This window comes from Daphnia pulex, chromosome 2, assembly GCF_021134715.1.
Source record: "Daphnia pulex isolate KAP4 chromosome 2, ASM2113471v1".
Lineage (NCBI taxonomy): Eukaryota > Metazoa > Arthropoda > Branchiopoda > Diplostraca > Daphniidae > Daphnia > Daphnia pulex.
This window is the reverse complement of record NC_060018.1, coordinates 3675506-3690726: the sequence shown is the minus strand read 5'-3', so window position 1 is coordinate 3690726 and position 15221 is coordinate 3675506. Positions and strand designations below refer to the sequence as shown.

The 15221-nt window shown below is 39.1% G+C and overlaps 1 protein-coding gene and 5 long non-coding RNA genes across 6 annotated transcripts; 2 read left to right on the top strand and 4 right to left on the bottom strand.

Annotated features, from left to right (window-relative positions):
* Positions 1-685: 685 nt before the first annotated feature.
* LOC124188469 lies at positions 686-2503 on the bottom strand. The gene is made up of 2 exons (XR_006872367.1): positions 1988-2503; positions 686-1923 (listed from the first exon to the last, which is right to left on the bottom strand). It is a non-coding gene; the product is annotated as an uncharacterized LOC124188469 (long non-coding RNA).
* A 344-nt stretch (positions 2504-2847) lies between these two features.
* LOC124188466 (ornithine decarboxylase-like) lies at positions 2848-8020 on the top strand. The gene is made up of 5 exons (XM_046581110.1): positions 2848-3148; positions 3913-4073; positions 4145-4598; positions 4666-4742; positions 5440-8020. The coding sequence occupies exons 3-5, from the start codon at positions 4370-4372 to the stop codon at positions 6703-6705; spliced, it is 1572 nt and encodes a 523-aa protein (XP_046437066.1). The 5' UTR covers positions 2848-3148; positions 3913-4073; positions 4145-4369; the 3' UTR covers positions 6706-8020.
* Positions 8021-9489: 1469 nt separating this feature from the next.
* Positions 9490-11610, top strand: LOC124188467. The gene is made up of 6 exons (XR_006872365.1): positions 9490-9507; positions 9991-10125; positions 10421-10551; positions 10657-10768; positions 10829-10950; positions 11190-11610. It is a non-coding gene; the product is annotated as an uncharacterized LOC124188467 (long non-coding RNA).
* LOC124188468 lies at positions 9756-10444 on the bottom strand. Its single transcript, XR_006872366.1, has 3 exons — positions 10173-10444; positions 9926-10098; positions 9756-9834 (listed from the first exon to the last, which is right to left on the bottom strand). It is a non-coding gene; the product is annotated as an uncharacterized LOC124188468 (long non-coding RNA).
* A 345-nt stretch (positions 11611-11955) lies between the features above and the next one.
* On the bottom strand, positions 11956-13664 carry LOC124188465. The gene is made up of 4 exons (XR_006872364.1): positions 13409-13664; positions 12835-12965; positions 12335-12575; positions 11956-12267 (listed from the first exon to the last, which is right to left on the bottom strand). It is a non-coding gene; the product is annotated as an uncharacterized LOC124188465 (long non-coding RNA).
* A 557-nt stretch (positions 13665-14221) lies between these two features.
* Positions 14222-15217, bottom strand: LOC124188464. The gene is made up of 4 exons (XR_006872363.1): positions 15039-15217; positions 14758-14970; positions 14561-14660; positions 14222-14481 (listed from the first exon to the last, which is right to left on the bottom strand). It is a non-coding gene; the product is annotated as an uncharacterized LOC124188464 (long non-coding RNA).
* Positions 15218-15221: the final 4 nt, after the last annotated feature.

Below are 15221 nucleotides of genomic sequence, written 5' to 3'. Positions count from 1 at the left end.
AATGTCTACAGTGTGTGAGGGCCGCATTTCCCAAAAGATAACGTAGGAATGAACATGGGATTTTTATCCCGTTTAACCTTGCCCTACTCATTTTTATTCCATTCCGACCGGAATGGATCTCTTTCGTGCTCGTTGATCACATCTACCTAACTCTTTGGGATAGAAGAGATACTTTTTAAACGACGTCGATGTGTTGGAGAAACCTGGGAAAGTTGACCAACGATTTCGAGTTTCTTTCAATCGTTGGAGCTTTACATCTTTCCTGGGTCAGCGACCAACATTAATATTGCCAAACTTATTACTTTTCAGAAGAGGGTTGCGGTTGCCTTTTAACTTTTGTCCAGGAAGAATGTTAGTAAATGGTTCAAGTTGGATACCGAACTCGTTACTCATCAAGTTACCCGTCATACATATACTCTCTTGACTATCTCGATTATCTGTATTATATTCAGAGTTTTCGACGTAAACACATGAGATATGGCAGTCCAGGACAAAACTGGCATCGTCTAGCCTTTTATGATGATATGAAATGGGGAGGCCGGTCGGTCGGTCGGTGAACCTGCAAACGGGACTTAACTAATAGTTGGCGGATCATATAATGAATTCTGCCAACTTTTACATTTCTGCGTATTTCTGTTAGCTGCTTCCTGGGTTATATTTATTAGAAGCGCGTTTTAATTTTGAGTAGATTTGAAAGTGTAATTTTGACAGGAGGAAAAATCCGAAGCACACGGAGAGGAAACTAAAAAGAAAATAAACTCTTGAGGAAAGATTCGGGCGGTTGGTTGCCTTGTGTATGGAGCGTAGCCACAAGTTTGTTCTTTCGAGGTCGCCGTCACCTTGACTCGAATTTTTCAGTATTCAAAATACAAAAGACTAACACAGAAGGATCATCGCCAAGTCCCGTGATCTCACCCATTTTTTTGACTGGTTGAATTGACATTTAAAAAATCCTCTATGGAAATCAAGGGCATTGTCTGATCACGCTATTCTGTCTCGACGTATAGACAGCAGTCGAGCAAGGATACCAGAGATAATTATATTTAAGAATAACGTCGATGGTTCGTGTGTCTCGTCGGCCTCCCAGGATTTTTATTTTGTTGTTGATATCAAAGAGAAGAAAGAAAAACAGCCGACTGGAGAAAACCGGAATGATCGGCGCATTGGAAACAAAGGAAATTCCGTTGAGAGAAAAAGAAATTAGGACTCCGGAGGAGACTAAAAAAGGAAAGAAAAAAGAAAGCTTATTAATCTGACGGCTTCTCATCTGATTCATTGATGTTATTTTTTATGTATAGATGATTTGAAAATTTGAAAGAATCGATACATAAGTTGGTGACGTTTTTTCAAAAGGTTAATTTCGAAGCGTTTTTCCAAATAACAGAACCAGGTAAAATGAATAATATCATTTTTAAATTGATGTTTACATGAATACGTTTCTTTGCCCCAGCTCAGTTTTCCGAGTCGTCCGAAGGGGCAGTAAAACGCTCAAGATGGTCTCCGGATGGATGGATTCCGGAGGGTGTTGCTTTAGAAGGGGAGATGAAGAAGAGAGACAAGTATATACACAATATAAATAGAGGGTGAAGAAGAAGAAGAAGAAAATAAAAGAATGGAGGGGGGTTTGACCTTTGGACTGGAAAAGAAAAAAAGAAGAAAAGAAACCGAGTATCAATGCCGGGGGGATGGATGCGGTCTAGATTTTCGTTCCCCTCGTACACCAAATCAGCTGGTTGGTGAAGAAGTTGTTGCCTCTTGTTTGGCTCTTGGTGGAGGTGGTTTTACCCAGCAGTCAGGCCAACCAATAGTTATACTACCCAGCTGGAACAAAATATCCGCGCCGACCCAGTACAAACCAGTTCCAACCAAATCCAACCAAATCGAACTCGACTTGACTGGTCTTCTCCAACCGGCCGACCGAGCCTGAAACCGAAAACGTTTTTAGAAAGATGCAATTTGAATCAAGTTTAACGACACCAACGCTCACCATCTTAAAGAAAGGAAACTTTTGTAATATTCGATTTCCCATACAACTTTACTGGGTGATCGCGTGTCACCTTTACTTGAAGGCAAATGCGCGGATCAGGTGGCAGCAGAACATTAGACAAGAAAAGTGGCGTGCGCACCGATCCGCAATTGGATCCCGGCGTCCCGTTCGGTATAGTCGCATACAAATGAAAGGATTGCTGGCCTGATCCATTTGAACTTTCCTTGACGGGCACACATATCTTTATTTGAATTTCCAGGAATTAATGAGCTTAGAGACACAGAGAAAAGAAAGATCAGTTTTTAATCTTTTGATTGTAATCGATTTGCGTCATTTCCTTTCTTTTGTTCCCAATGTCCTGGCCTATCTACTGAAGGCGTCTGCTCTATGTACATTTTACGAACATATGTCCTTCTAACAATGTCGTCATCGACTGAAATTTTTTCCTAGTTTTACAATGTTTTGCAACGTCGGGGAATTACACACACTCAATCATAAAAGTGAAGAGATAATTAGAGTGTGAATGAAAAAGCCGGTCTGGTTTTTTTTCTCGTCCAATCATATCGTAATAGGAAGCAACTGGCATGGCATACTTGATTAGAATAATCAACCAACGTTTATTTTATTTTTTAAAAATGAATTCCAGTTTTATTCGAGAAGTTGATTACCATAAACTATTTTTATAGATGGATTTTTATTTTTGAAACTTGTGCTTCTTTTTATCATGCAAGTCACACGTGAATCTAGATTCTCCGCCAGATGTCATGTTGTTGTGTAAGAGATACAACAAAAAGGGGTGGTCCCTCCCCGCACCACCCACTCTCCAATTCACCCACCCACCCAATTTGAAAGAGAAGGAAGGGGTCAAGATATAAAAAGCCAAGTGGGCGCGCGCTTGCGCCGCAAACTCAGTCGTAGGTTGAACACTGGTCGATTCGAACAGCAAAGTCTTGTCTCTTCTCTCCCACAAAAATCCTTTCAGTTGTTTCAGTCGGCCATTGGTAACAGCGTCAGCACGAGTCGCCCGAGTTCTCTCCGTCGCCAACCCGTCGAAACTGTCTCCAAACTGGGGGTTAATTCTCCTCTTGAGATTTTGTCCAATTCAACGTTTTGAGAATTCCGCCGCTAAGAGTTAAGCCCAACGGGTGCGCACCTAAGAAGGTAAAGCTGATTTTTTGTTGGTTTTATTCTTTTACATTTAAAAACGAAAATGTCTACGCATCATGCCAATGGTGCCCAATTTTGGGTGTCGGGAGCCATGTTAGGATGTGGGCGTCAAATCGTTTCGCCATGATGGGTTCCACAGCAACCAAACTGGTTGGAACTGGCTCGAACCAGTCCTTTGCTTCTTTTTCAAACAAAAAATGAGATAATAATTAAAAAAAAAGAAAGGTTTTTTTCTTTTCTTTTTGCTGGGCTTTGCATGTTAATTTTTGTGAGTATGAAGAAAATCTTGTTGTGTTCGAAATTTGATATAGACTCTTTTTCACAATCTCGTTTGCGTCAATCGGTGGTCGTGACTAGCCGTTCGTTATTGCTGTCTGCATGTGAACGATGAGATTTCGAAACGAACCGTCTCACATGAACATTGAACTTTGAAACGGTGCCAATCGTGTTTTATTATTCTCCTTTTTTCGGTGGTGGTGGTTGGTTTCACGTGCCAACTGGCTAGAAGCTGTATAGATAGACACGTCGTACATAAAATGTTGAAAGAAAGGAAAGAAAAAAGGCTCTAGTCCCGAATTAGATAGCAGCTACTAGAAAGTGAACCCGGGCAAAGTTCTAATGCAGTTAAATTTTAAGTCACTTAACTGATAAACCGATGAGATGATGTTTCTAGAAGGAATTTTTTCATGTTGTTGTAATCTTGATATTTGACGTTGGACACTTAATCCTCAACAATTTTGTTTTTATTATCAATTCAGGGTTGCAACTCGGGGCGTGTTAGGGTTTCATACTGGACCCGAACTAGCTGGCACATAGCATTGAATCGCGAACCTCCGTGGCCCGGTCCGGACACTTCTGAAACCTGATATCCACCCTAGGGCACTAACTGATTATAGTTGCCCAACTCTTCAAGACTACAGTAATTCAATCAACCACTTGTTCTCTTGATCACGTGATAACTAATTTCACGTGTTATCTTTTCGTTATTAGATTGCACGGCATACCACGGCATATCCTGAAAAGATTTTCGTTCGGAACAGTCGATTCGATCTCGGCCTCTTTGGTTTTTTATAATTATCTTTATTAAACAAAAAAGGAGCAGAGGAAATTAGTCGAGTTTTCTCTGCCCATCAGTCCATTCTACAACATCTCTCTGTTACATAAACGTCATCACACACAAAACAAAACAACCGAAAAACAAGCAAACTTTACAAAATGAAACCTGAAATGTTGTCAATGGTTGACGCTTCGGCCGACTGTCAACTGGCTGATGGAACTCCCAAAATCCACGTTTTGGAGCCCGGCAAGGAGAATTGGGATGTCATTCGCGACGTGGCCCACTCTGGTGTCCAAGAAGAGGCTTTTTACGTCTTGGACGTTGGCGATATCATCCGCAAGCACAAGGAGTGGAAACTCAAAATGCCCCGTGTCGCTCCCTTTTACGGTAAAATTTCAGTTTATTAAAAGTTTCATAACATAGGAATGACGTAATACTTTTTCTCTGAAAACAGCTGTCAAATGCAACGACAACCGGACTGTGTTGGAGACTCTGGCCTCGCTAGGAGCCTCCTTCGACTGCGCCTCTAAGGTAGTAACGTGTTTCTTTGACCCTAATTGCTCGACGTTGACGGTTTAAAGGGTAAAAAAAACAAAACCGAAAACCAAAACAAATCCCCTCCCAAAAATAGAGGACGAGTTAAGAATATAGTACACTAGGATAAAATAACGGACGGCCTGGTCTGGTCGTCTTTGCCGGAGCTTCCGCGGAGCAAAACACACAAATTGGGGGGGATCATCCGAACTGACCAGGGATTTCTCTGTCGGTGAAGCTCGGCTGGGCATTCACAGGCACATCATTGGAGATTTTTCTGATGACGTCGACATTGGGCGAGACATACAGACCAAAATCCCCCCCAACCAACCGGCCCAATCATCCGCGTGTTCCAACTGCGTTGCTTAACTTGCGGGTCCTCCTCCTGTGGTATCCATTTGCTGAATTGATCCGGTTACCTCCTTGTCTGTCTACTACCAACCAAATCAACCTACTACTACCTGGTTACGTGTGATTGTCGCTGTTGTAACATACACACACTCACACTCGAAACTTCTTCACACACGTAATGACACGTAGTGAGAGGTAAGACGTCGTGCTCCAGTCATCCATCCGACGTTCTTTAAAAAAACAAACTCGAAAACACAAGCAAAATTATATTCTTTGTTTGCATTTCATCCATGCTTTCCACTAATTATCGTCTTTTCTTTTTCTCGTTTTCTTGAAAAAACAGAGTGAGATTGCCAAAGTGTTGGATTTGGGAGTGGAGACGGACCGCATCATTTTTGCTAATCCAGCCAAGCAAGTGTCGCATATTCGCTATGCTTCGTCTGTCAACGTCCAAGCCATGACGTTTGATAACGAGAGCGAATTGTACAAGGTCAAGGAACATCATCCCACGGCCAAAATGGTGCTGCGCATCCGTTGCGATGCCAAGCGCGTCCAATGCCCGTTGGGCATCAAGTTCGGCGCCTTCCCGAAAGATGCACCTCGTCTGGTGGCCCTGGCCGCTAAATTGGGCGTTGATTTGGTTGGAATTAGCTTCCACGTTGGTTCTGGTTGCGATGAACCTGAAGTCTTTGAACGCTGCATCGTTATCGGTCGCCAGATTTTCGATCTGGCCGCCCGTGACTACGGCATCAACATGACTCTGTTGGATCTGGGCGGTGGCTATCCCGGCAATCGAGGCTCTTCCATCAACTCTATCGCTGCCATCGTTAATTCATCGCTGGATCGCCATTTCCCCGAGGGCTGCGGCGTTGACATCATTGCCGAGCCTGGTCGCTATTACGTGGCCTCTGCTTTCACCCTGGCCACTCGCATTCACGGTCGTCGTCAGCTGACCAACGATGACGAAGACGCCGATGAGCCTCGTACACCGGCCAACACGTCGTATTTCTATTACATCAACGACGGCGTTTACGGCAGTTTCAACTGCATGCTCTACGATCACGCTGTGGTGACGCCATTGCTGTTGGAGCCCCGCCCGGGTCCCGATTTCAGCTGCAACATCTGGGGTCCCACCTGCGACGGATTGGATCGTATCGCCACCAACGCTCAACTGCCACTGATGGACGTTGGCGATTGGTTGATTTTTGAAGATATGGGCGCCTACACTTTGGCTGCCGCTGGATGCTTCAACGGTTTTCCCGTCCCCAAGGTCTACCCTGTGGTTCAACCGCACACTTGGTTTTTCCTCAAGGAACGCGCTCCTTACACCGAGTCGCATTTCGTCATGGGGTCTCCATCGCCCCTCCCGGCAGCTGACCTTTTGCCCAAGATTTCTTGTGCCATGGAGATGTACAACAACAGCAGCAACAACAACAACAACGGCACTCATCTTCTGATGCCGTCGTCTGTCTGCTCATCTTCCATCGACACGGAGGATCCATCGACATCGGACGCCGTGTCAACTTCGTCGGATGGCGACGTGTCCGACAATTATGGTGACTCGGCTGATTTCTTGGCCGATTTACTTGAAGTCACTTCGGTGATGTAATAATCAGTCGTGAGAAAGAAACAACAACAAAGAAACAAGAATCAGAAGAGAAACTGACCAAAACTTGTATTTTCTTTTTCTTTTCATCTTTCATTTCTTTTTTTTTTCGATTTCATTTTCAATCCCTTCCTGACCCACAAAATTTTCTTTTGTTTTAATGGAAAAGGCGATCCTACGTCATCGCTCGCATTTCACCGTCTACACAAAACAAATTTTTCTCCAAAAAATACCAAAAGCGTCAGTCAGTCTCTGCCTGATTTACAAAAATTATTTCTCCTTAATTTTAATTAAAAAGAAAAAAAAAAACACTTTTTCCTGCTATAACTTTATGGGTTTCGTCGTGTGTCGTGTTTGTTGTGTCTTGTTTAAAAAACCCCCTCGCACGCGCGTCTTCTTTTCTTCTGATTTTTCTCTAAAAATGAAATGCCGGACCAAATACTTCAAAAGAAAAAGATGATACATTTGTTTGTTTTTTTCCACTCCAAGAAAATAACGACTTCTAAAAAAAAAGGAAAGAGTTTAATTCAGAAATGGACCAACAAAAAAAAAGGAAAAAAGTTGTACGAATCGAAATGGTTTTGCTCAGGCATTCCTCCACACTACCAAAAGTATCAAACGACTGGGCAAATTCTTTCGACTCGTCACAACACTTGTTTTTCTCTAAAATCTAAAAAAAAAAGAAAGTTTAAACCCTAATTTTTTTTTCATCCTTCTTACCCATTATTTCAACTATTGAATTCATATGGAAGAAAAGATGCGCAATACTGTCGTGGGGGTGTCAGTGTCATTTTTCCTTTTTTTTCTTTTCATTTTCCCTTTCATTTCATTTTCTTGTCGTCTATTTAGAGATGTTCCGCAGCGTTTTTTTTTTCAGTAGCTACACCACAGGGGGATATTTTTTTTCCTTTATTTCAAATTTAAGTTTTTATGATTATTATTATTAATAATATATCTTAAAAAAGCTATTCTTTCAACGATGGGGATAGTATCACACTCAAAATAAAACCACAGAACATCTTTGAAAGAAAATTTGTGCTGTTTCTTATCTTCCTTTTTGCTTTGGATTTGTTCTCGGTCTCAGCCATTCAACTTTTATCGATCGAATTCAACTTCATTCAATACAAATTATTTGAACAGCAAGAAAACCAGATAATGCGTTATTTTAGTTCCTTTTCAATATGAGATTGTCATTTGACTTCCTTGTTTTTTGTGTGTCCATCCCCTTCCCACTCGTCATCAGTGTCATCGATCCATGTAGTGGAGCCAAAAACAGGAAAACATTATATGCCAATACAATCTGTGTGTGTATATGGTACACGTGTCGTTGATAGTACTTCAATGAACAAAACCCTGCGATTATTGAAAAAGGTCCAAAAGATTGAGGACGTGTGTGATGACCCAAAGCGGACAATGCTCACGCGGCCCGTGACAAATGGTTTTTTTTTCCAGTCACGTGGACTAGCGACCCTTATTTTTATTCACGAAGAGGGGGCGTAGATTTCCTTGAATGTGACTTGCAAACGGCGGACGTGTTGGTAGTGTCACGCGGCCGGTCCGCATGCCGACATCCATACGGAAACATGTACCCGTATACGGCGCGTACAGGCTTTTCTTTTTTTCACCGGAGATAACACCCACTTTTGGCGATGGCTTCTTTTATCGGATAAAGCGATATCGATCCAAGTAACACGCTCCTTTTTTTAGGCCATTGGACGCCAGCTTACAGTGAGTCAACATGTAAAAATCAATCGATAGATTCATCAGAAATGGTATCCCAAATAATCAATTTGGTAACCTTCGAATTCTATATGTGTGTTAGCGTATTTCCCGGCGCATAAAATGTTACGTGATTGTGAGTAGTCACTTTTGATGTGAACAAAAAATTAGACGTTTGATGTAAAAAAAAAAAGGTATTATTAGTTTATACTGTGAATAGTTCAAATTTACTTTAGAGTTTGATGTCAAAAGCGACATGTATATTCTGAATTCTATAATGCATGTTGCATGTGTGTACTAAGATGGAAAGTTGTCCTCATTTTAAAAATTCTGGGAAAACCCAATCCTTTGTCATATTATTCGCAACACGAACTTGTCACAGTATATTCGAGCCACTAATTTTACCTTACGCTATGCACCCACCAGTTGGCACTACTGTACCAACTATTCGGGTTTCAGGGGGTAAAGAGCAGACGAAAAGATTTTGTTTATGTATGTTGATGGAACGTGGGAGACGGAGTCTGGGACTACACGAGGAAATTAAGTTTGAGGCATATCCAACGGAAATCAACGAATATTTGTGAAAGTAACGTGTGATAAGGTGAGTTCAAACTTCATAGATTATATTATAACAAAATCTAGTTAAAGTAAATATTAAAGAAATTCAAACTTGGCAAGTTCTTTTTAGTATTCTAGCTCTAAGTCCCTTTGTACAAAAATCGGAATATCACCACGTTGTTCGAACTCAAATAAAAAAAAAACATGATCTTGACGTTGCCGTAACTCCGTAAGTAAACAAGTAAACTAGCAGTCGAAGAATAATCATTCGTATTACCATTAGGTGTCACTGATTTGTTTTTAATTTTCCTGCATAGAACTGAGTGAGTGAGTGTGTGACTGTGTGTTGCTCCCTCACGGATAAATATCGATAACAGCTTCAACGGTTCAACCTAATATTTTTCAAATATGTTTACATGATAATTGACGGTTAATAAGTTAAGGAACAGAGCTTGTTGTTCATAGCTATGAAAACCCGATTCATTTCCCCAACAGATTGATTCTGTCTTTACTTCCGGTTTACAAAAAGTTAGTAATTATTGATATTGTAAGTGAAGACTTTGTTTTCTAAAATTCGAAATTCAGAGACCAAGTGTGACGCTGTTTGGCACACACAGGCTAGGTATTATAATGTGAACTAAACCTTAAAGTCCTTCATGATAAGGATATTTGTCGTTTGTAGATTTAATATATTGTATTTTTTTTTATTTTCCAAACTTTTAAAAGTCATATCTCATGCTATTTTTATTTTTTTAATGAAAAAAAAATCACAAAAAGCCCTTTGCTTGCTAACACAGAAAACTGACATGCTGATTGGCTATTGTCACAAGGACCTAGGTCACACAAAAACTTCAGCTGAAATTTCCAAGACATTAAGTCAAGAATGCAATAAGAACAATTAGCTAAATGTTGTAATATCTATTTATTTAAAAACAGTTCAACTTACCTCAAAATCTCAATCTTTTGTTTTAATTTTGTTAATTAACTTATGATGTGTATTTTGTAACTTAGGGGCAGACAAAGTTTCTCAAGAGGATTCCATTCTATAGTAGGGCATTTAGCCCAGACAAAGCTGTCACACTCCTATGCTGCTCTCCAATTATCAATGGCCATCGGAACCTACAGAAAAAAAAAAATTTAAAACAGGTAAGACACAGTGCAGAATGACAGAAATAAAGCTAAAAGGGTAATACCTAGAGGTAGCAGAAGACGATATTTCGTCAACAATCTGGAATCACTAACAGATGCCATGGACAAGACACTTAAGCGAATGTCAAGCTGCCTTCTCCTCATTGTTGAAGCATCATCACCTTGGGATTTCGTCTGTTGTGATGCTGCATTAATAATTGTTTAGTTGTCGGGTCGTTGTTTGGGTCTACGCATGTTGGAAAAGTGAAGGAAAATGATCTAAGATAGATTATACTAAAAAATTTGTATGCAGTGTCATAGGGAAAGCTGCTGGAGACCTGCATTTACACGCATTACCGGACCATAAAAAGCGGGCCGGAAATGTATGGGCCGGAAAGACGTGGGCCGGAACATCATGCAATCGGGCACGAGTTCTATTGTCGGGTATTTTTAAAAATTATTATTTAAAATATTGGGGTATTGGGGTTCTAGTTGTCGGTGGAGTACTGGTTTACTGGAGTTGGCTGCAATACAATTGGCTGTCGCTAGGTGGCTAAAATAGGTGTCCGTCCGGAGTGTCATCAGGGACCAAATTCGGCCATTATGTTACTTGACGCAGCCGAAATGGGATGCCGGTCGTGACATTTCCCAAAATGAAAAGGTATTTCTTGTTAATTTATTAGGTTAACGGAATGTAAAATCTCGATGTGTCCATTTTCAGGTGATTGCTCATACCACTTTGCCATCGGAATTGAAAATGCCTGTACATTTGCCGAAATGTCGTGCCTCGTGTGTCTCGCTGCCTGTACCCAGTCGCACGTCTCGTCCCATGCAACAGCAAAAGTAATTATTTTCTTCAGATTTCCTACAACTATTTACTTCATATGACTAGAGAACAATTTGCTTTGCTACCGTGGAAATTTGAATACCTTGCCAATGGTAAATCTTCCTTTGTAAAATTTGAGACATCAAAGTTGTTCTGTTTAGTCTTACTCCTGCTATTCTTTTATCGTAATGAGTTCCTGTGTGATTCTGTACACACTTGTGTTTCCCGATGGTAATTTTTTTATTTTCTTCAATAGGTCTTACAACCACGCTTCATGTTGCAGCCAGATGGTGAAAAGTGTGATGAAGACAACTTCAACCGTTGTTTGCAGGATGTGGTGCCAGTGTTATCCAGAAGTAGCTGTGCTGGAGTTATCCTGAAGTAGCTGTGCCAGAATTTTTCGAAATTGCTGACTTGAAAATTTTAACTGTTTTTTGCTTTGCAAGTGGTATCTTGTGTTGCTGACTTTAAAAATTTTTATCCGTTTTTATTTGTGGTTTTGCTCTGCCAGTGAGTTGCTTACTTGAATTGGTTTCGTCTGTCGTCTTTTGCGTTTTTACTTGTGCAGTATGATTGTGGCAATCTGACCCAATGTCAGATTTGACATAGTCGACAACTGCTAGATTAAATTCCGGCTTTCTGCACCAACAAAATAATAACGGCACATGTTATTATCGCGGTTGGGAAAGTCACAGGCCCCCCCCTCCCTGGGGGCCATAAAATATATGTGTTTGCGTTAAAATGAATAAAAATATTAGATGAATATAAAAATTGTTTTAATTTATTAAAAAAAAAGGTATGGACAATGTACATCGCCAAATTTTTGCGAAAAAGACTTAGTAAAATAATAAATGGTGGTTGTTTTTAGGAAAATTTAAAAAAATAATAAAAATTTGGACAGGAAATTATGTAAAAGTAATATTTTTAAGCGCATGGGGCTTAATTGGTTAGGACAAGCCGCGACTTTGTTATAAGGCGATTTGTAATAGTAAATAGTAATATACAGCAGAAAACAATTCTGATTACAACAATTTATTTTTTTAACGAGGTAATAATATTGATTAAGAGCGAAATGTTTAAGAATCGTTATGAAGGCGGTAGAGTTCATCGGAATAAAAGAATCTTGGTGGTTTAACTTCTCTTTCTCGTTGCAATTCCCCATTCTATCATAACACTCCTGGTTTTCAAACTAACCAACAGGACATTTCGTTTACTTAGGGAAAAGGGACAATAGATTTTCATTTTTAATTATCTACTGATTTATCAGTCTTGAATTTCAGCAACTCCTCAACTTCAACAATATATCAAGTCTGAAACGGCGGCACACGATCGAACTGAAACGAAAGAAAAGAGATTAAGTTCCGAGTCGATAATAAAATAAAATTTTTCATCCATCATTACCTTAACGTGGGTAAATGTAGCAAGAGACGACACCAAAATGTAAGACGACCATCAGGCAACACCAACTATTTCACACAAAAGTTCATGGACACCAACATGGTAAATTGAAGTCAGTTGAACTGCAGGTCTGCAGAAGATCCATTTCACTTTCAGTGCAACTTTCAATCAGAAAATGACTGCCACACCACTGTACGCCAGACATCACCACCAACAGCTTCAACGCCAAACTGACCCGAGGAATCTACAATGCAAAGGAATATCAGTTAACCAAGAACATTTTCAAACTAGTATAAAAAGGGAAATTCAGTTCTGTTAGAGTAAAGCTACTGTTTAACAAAATTACAATTTTACACAAGCTGATGAAAAACTTTTCACAAAGGCCCTTATTTGAAGCAGTTATTGTCAAATGTTATCTAAATCAAAATTTTATACTCAACTCAAGAAATTTCTAAGCAAAGAACAAATACACAGGCTACAGTTTGAGTAAAATGCAAACCCACTTTAGTTGTCTTTCAAGTAAATTGTTTCCATTTCAGATTTCCTGTTTTCTTCCCATTTTCATCTCGCAACATGATACATCAAAGGCATCTTGTAGATTTGGCACTAGACATTGAGAAAAATCTCCATCAACCTGCCAACAAATAAGTAAGATTAGTAAAATAAACTTTTCTAATTATTATTAACTAGAATGCATGTTTTCGCAAGCTCGATTCAAGTGCATCTCTCAACAGAAAAAATTCGCAAAACAAATCACAGAAGATATTTGCAACTAACGTGTAACTTTTGATTACAAAAGTGTGGTAATTTGTAATTAAAAAAACTCAATTTCTATCAGAAACTCAATCACGGTATTTTTATGTGGTAACAAAGTCTTAGGATTATTAAGTTACTCGACATTATTACTTGCACTGTTCTAAAGTACTTTGACGTGTGACAAAACGTGCAGCATGCAGCAAGAGACGACATTTTGAAATAGTGTACAGCAGGGCATGGCCACATGGAATTTGCAAGTATAAGTTTAAGGCCATGTTATCCATAAAAAACATTCACATTAAGGATAAAAGCAGGAATTACCTTTTTTTTATGAAGAACAATGTCAGGAAAGAAAGTACCCAGCAATGATGTCTAGAGTAACCTTCTCGGCCAGCGTCTCGGAAGAAAAAGAATGATTATAGGTTTTTCGTCTCAAAACTATGGAGACCCTCCTTCCAATTCCAATACATGAATACATCCCTCGAACACACTAGGGCTGAATAGTTTAATCCCTAAACACACTGAAATATTTAGCCACCTAGTGACAGCACTTAGCATCCACGGACGAAGACGATAGTCAGTAATAGACCTTTTTCACAATGCGGAAAGTCGGGATTTTCCAATCTGGCAACGCCGTAATCGGCCATTTTAGATTTCATTAATTTTTCCCTGTGTAAATTCCCATAAGGAATCGGGGTACCTTTAGTTTAAATTAATTTTTTAATTATTGGTGTCTTACAGCCAATTTATTTTTCATCGATCGTGTTCCCCGATTAATGGGTAACATTTTCATGTATTTTTACATTTTAACATTAACTACTTATTATATTATCAGCACTTGAACTTGTTTGTTTTGATTCAGTTCCTGATGAGGGCATCAACAACAAAGGAAACTGGGTTTACTGATTCGAGTTTTTCAATTGATTTACGCATTAATTTTTGTCTATTGTTAAGTTTAATCGCAAAGAGGGACTGAAAAATTCCTTTAAAAGTATTTGGGGTAAATTAGTTTAAAATGTACTAATTCAACTTGATTTCTTCAACATTTTGTTCCATACTCTGACGTTTTCACCATATTACCTGATTCATTAGCGTTATTTCGTTAGTATTTTAAGAAAACTCACAGTTCTTTTTTCGAGTGAAACATTGTATTAAACATGAAATAAAGTTTTAAATAAAAATACTGAAGACGTGACGTGACACTGCTTCAACTAGTAATTATTTCTCATTTTTCAATATTTTTTATTCGAAGAACCAATGACTGTTTTGCGGATTCTGATTGTTAGTTGATTCACCAATGTGTTGATGTGTTCATCAAACGTGTTCTGCATTGTACCCTCAGGTACAGTTGTATCTTTCATGAAATCAGTAACTGTGTCTTGTGGAATGTGTGTCTATGGAAGAAAATGATGAGATATGTTAAGTAATGTTATAAATGACATAATAAATATAAATAAAATACAATCCTCTTACATCGTTGAACATGTCCCAGCAATCTGCCTTCTTAGAGAGCGACTAATTCTTTCAACAGTAGCAATCCCAATGGAATTTTGCTCATTATTAGATGTTGGTGCTGCAGTTAAAAACATGTTACTTAGTTACATATTTCAGAGACATATTTCAAACATGACTCAATCATAGAAATTACTTTAAAAAATTTACTATGTTACCAGAAGTAAAATCTTGACTGCATACTCTGCTGTATATTTTTATAAACCTTTTTCTCTCGAATTTGTTCTTTTCAGCAGCCATATACCTGTCTCCTACTTTTTGAAACCCCATATTCTAGATGTCCATTAACATTCACTTTTGAGAAGCAAAAGTTACAGCACCGTAGGCAAGCACATAACATGTCTGTTTTGACATTCCAGAATCAAAACAACCTAATAAAGTTCGAATTACATAATTAATATAAACCGCAAGTAAAATGTACCATATATGAAAATGTTACCCATCAATCGGGGAACACGATCGATGAAAAATAAATTGGCTGTAAGACACCAATAATTAAAAAATTAATTTAAACTAAAGGTACCCCGATTCCTTATGGGAATTTACACAGGGAAAAATTAATGAAATCTAAAATGGCCGATTACGGCGTTGCCAGATTGGAAAATCCCGACTTTCCGCATTG

Coding starts and splice junctions, on each gene's coding strand:
- LOC124188466 (XM_046581110.1), top strand. CDS start 4,370: ATGAAACCTGAAATGTTGTCAATGGTTGACGCTTCGGCCGACTGTCAA. Junction 4,599..4,665: donor CCGTGTCGCTCCCTTTTACG/GTAAAATTTCAG, acceptor CTCTGAAAACAG/CTGTCAAATGCAACGACAAC. Junction 4,743..5,439: donor CCTTCGACTGCGCCTCTAAG/GTAGTAACGTGT, acceptor TTGAAAAAACAG/AGTGAGATTGCCAAAGTGTT.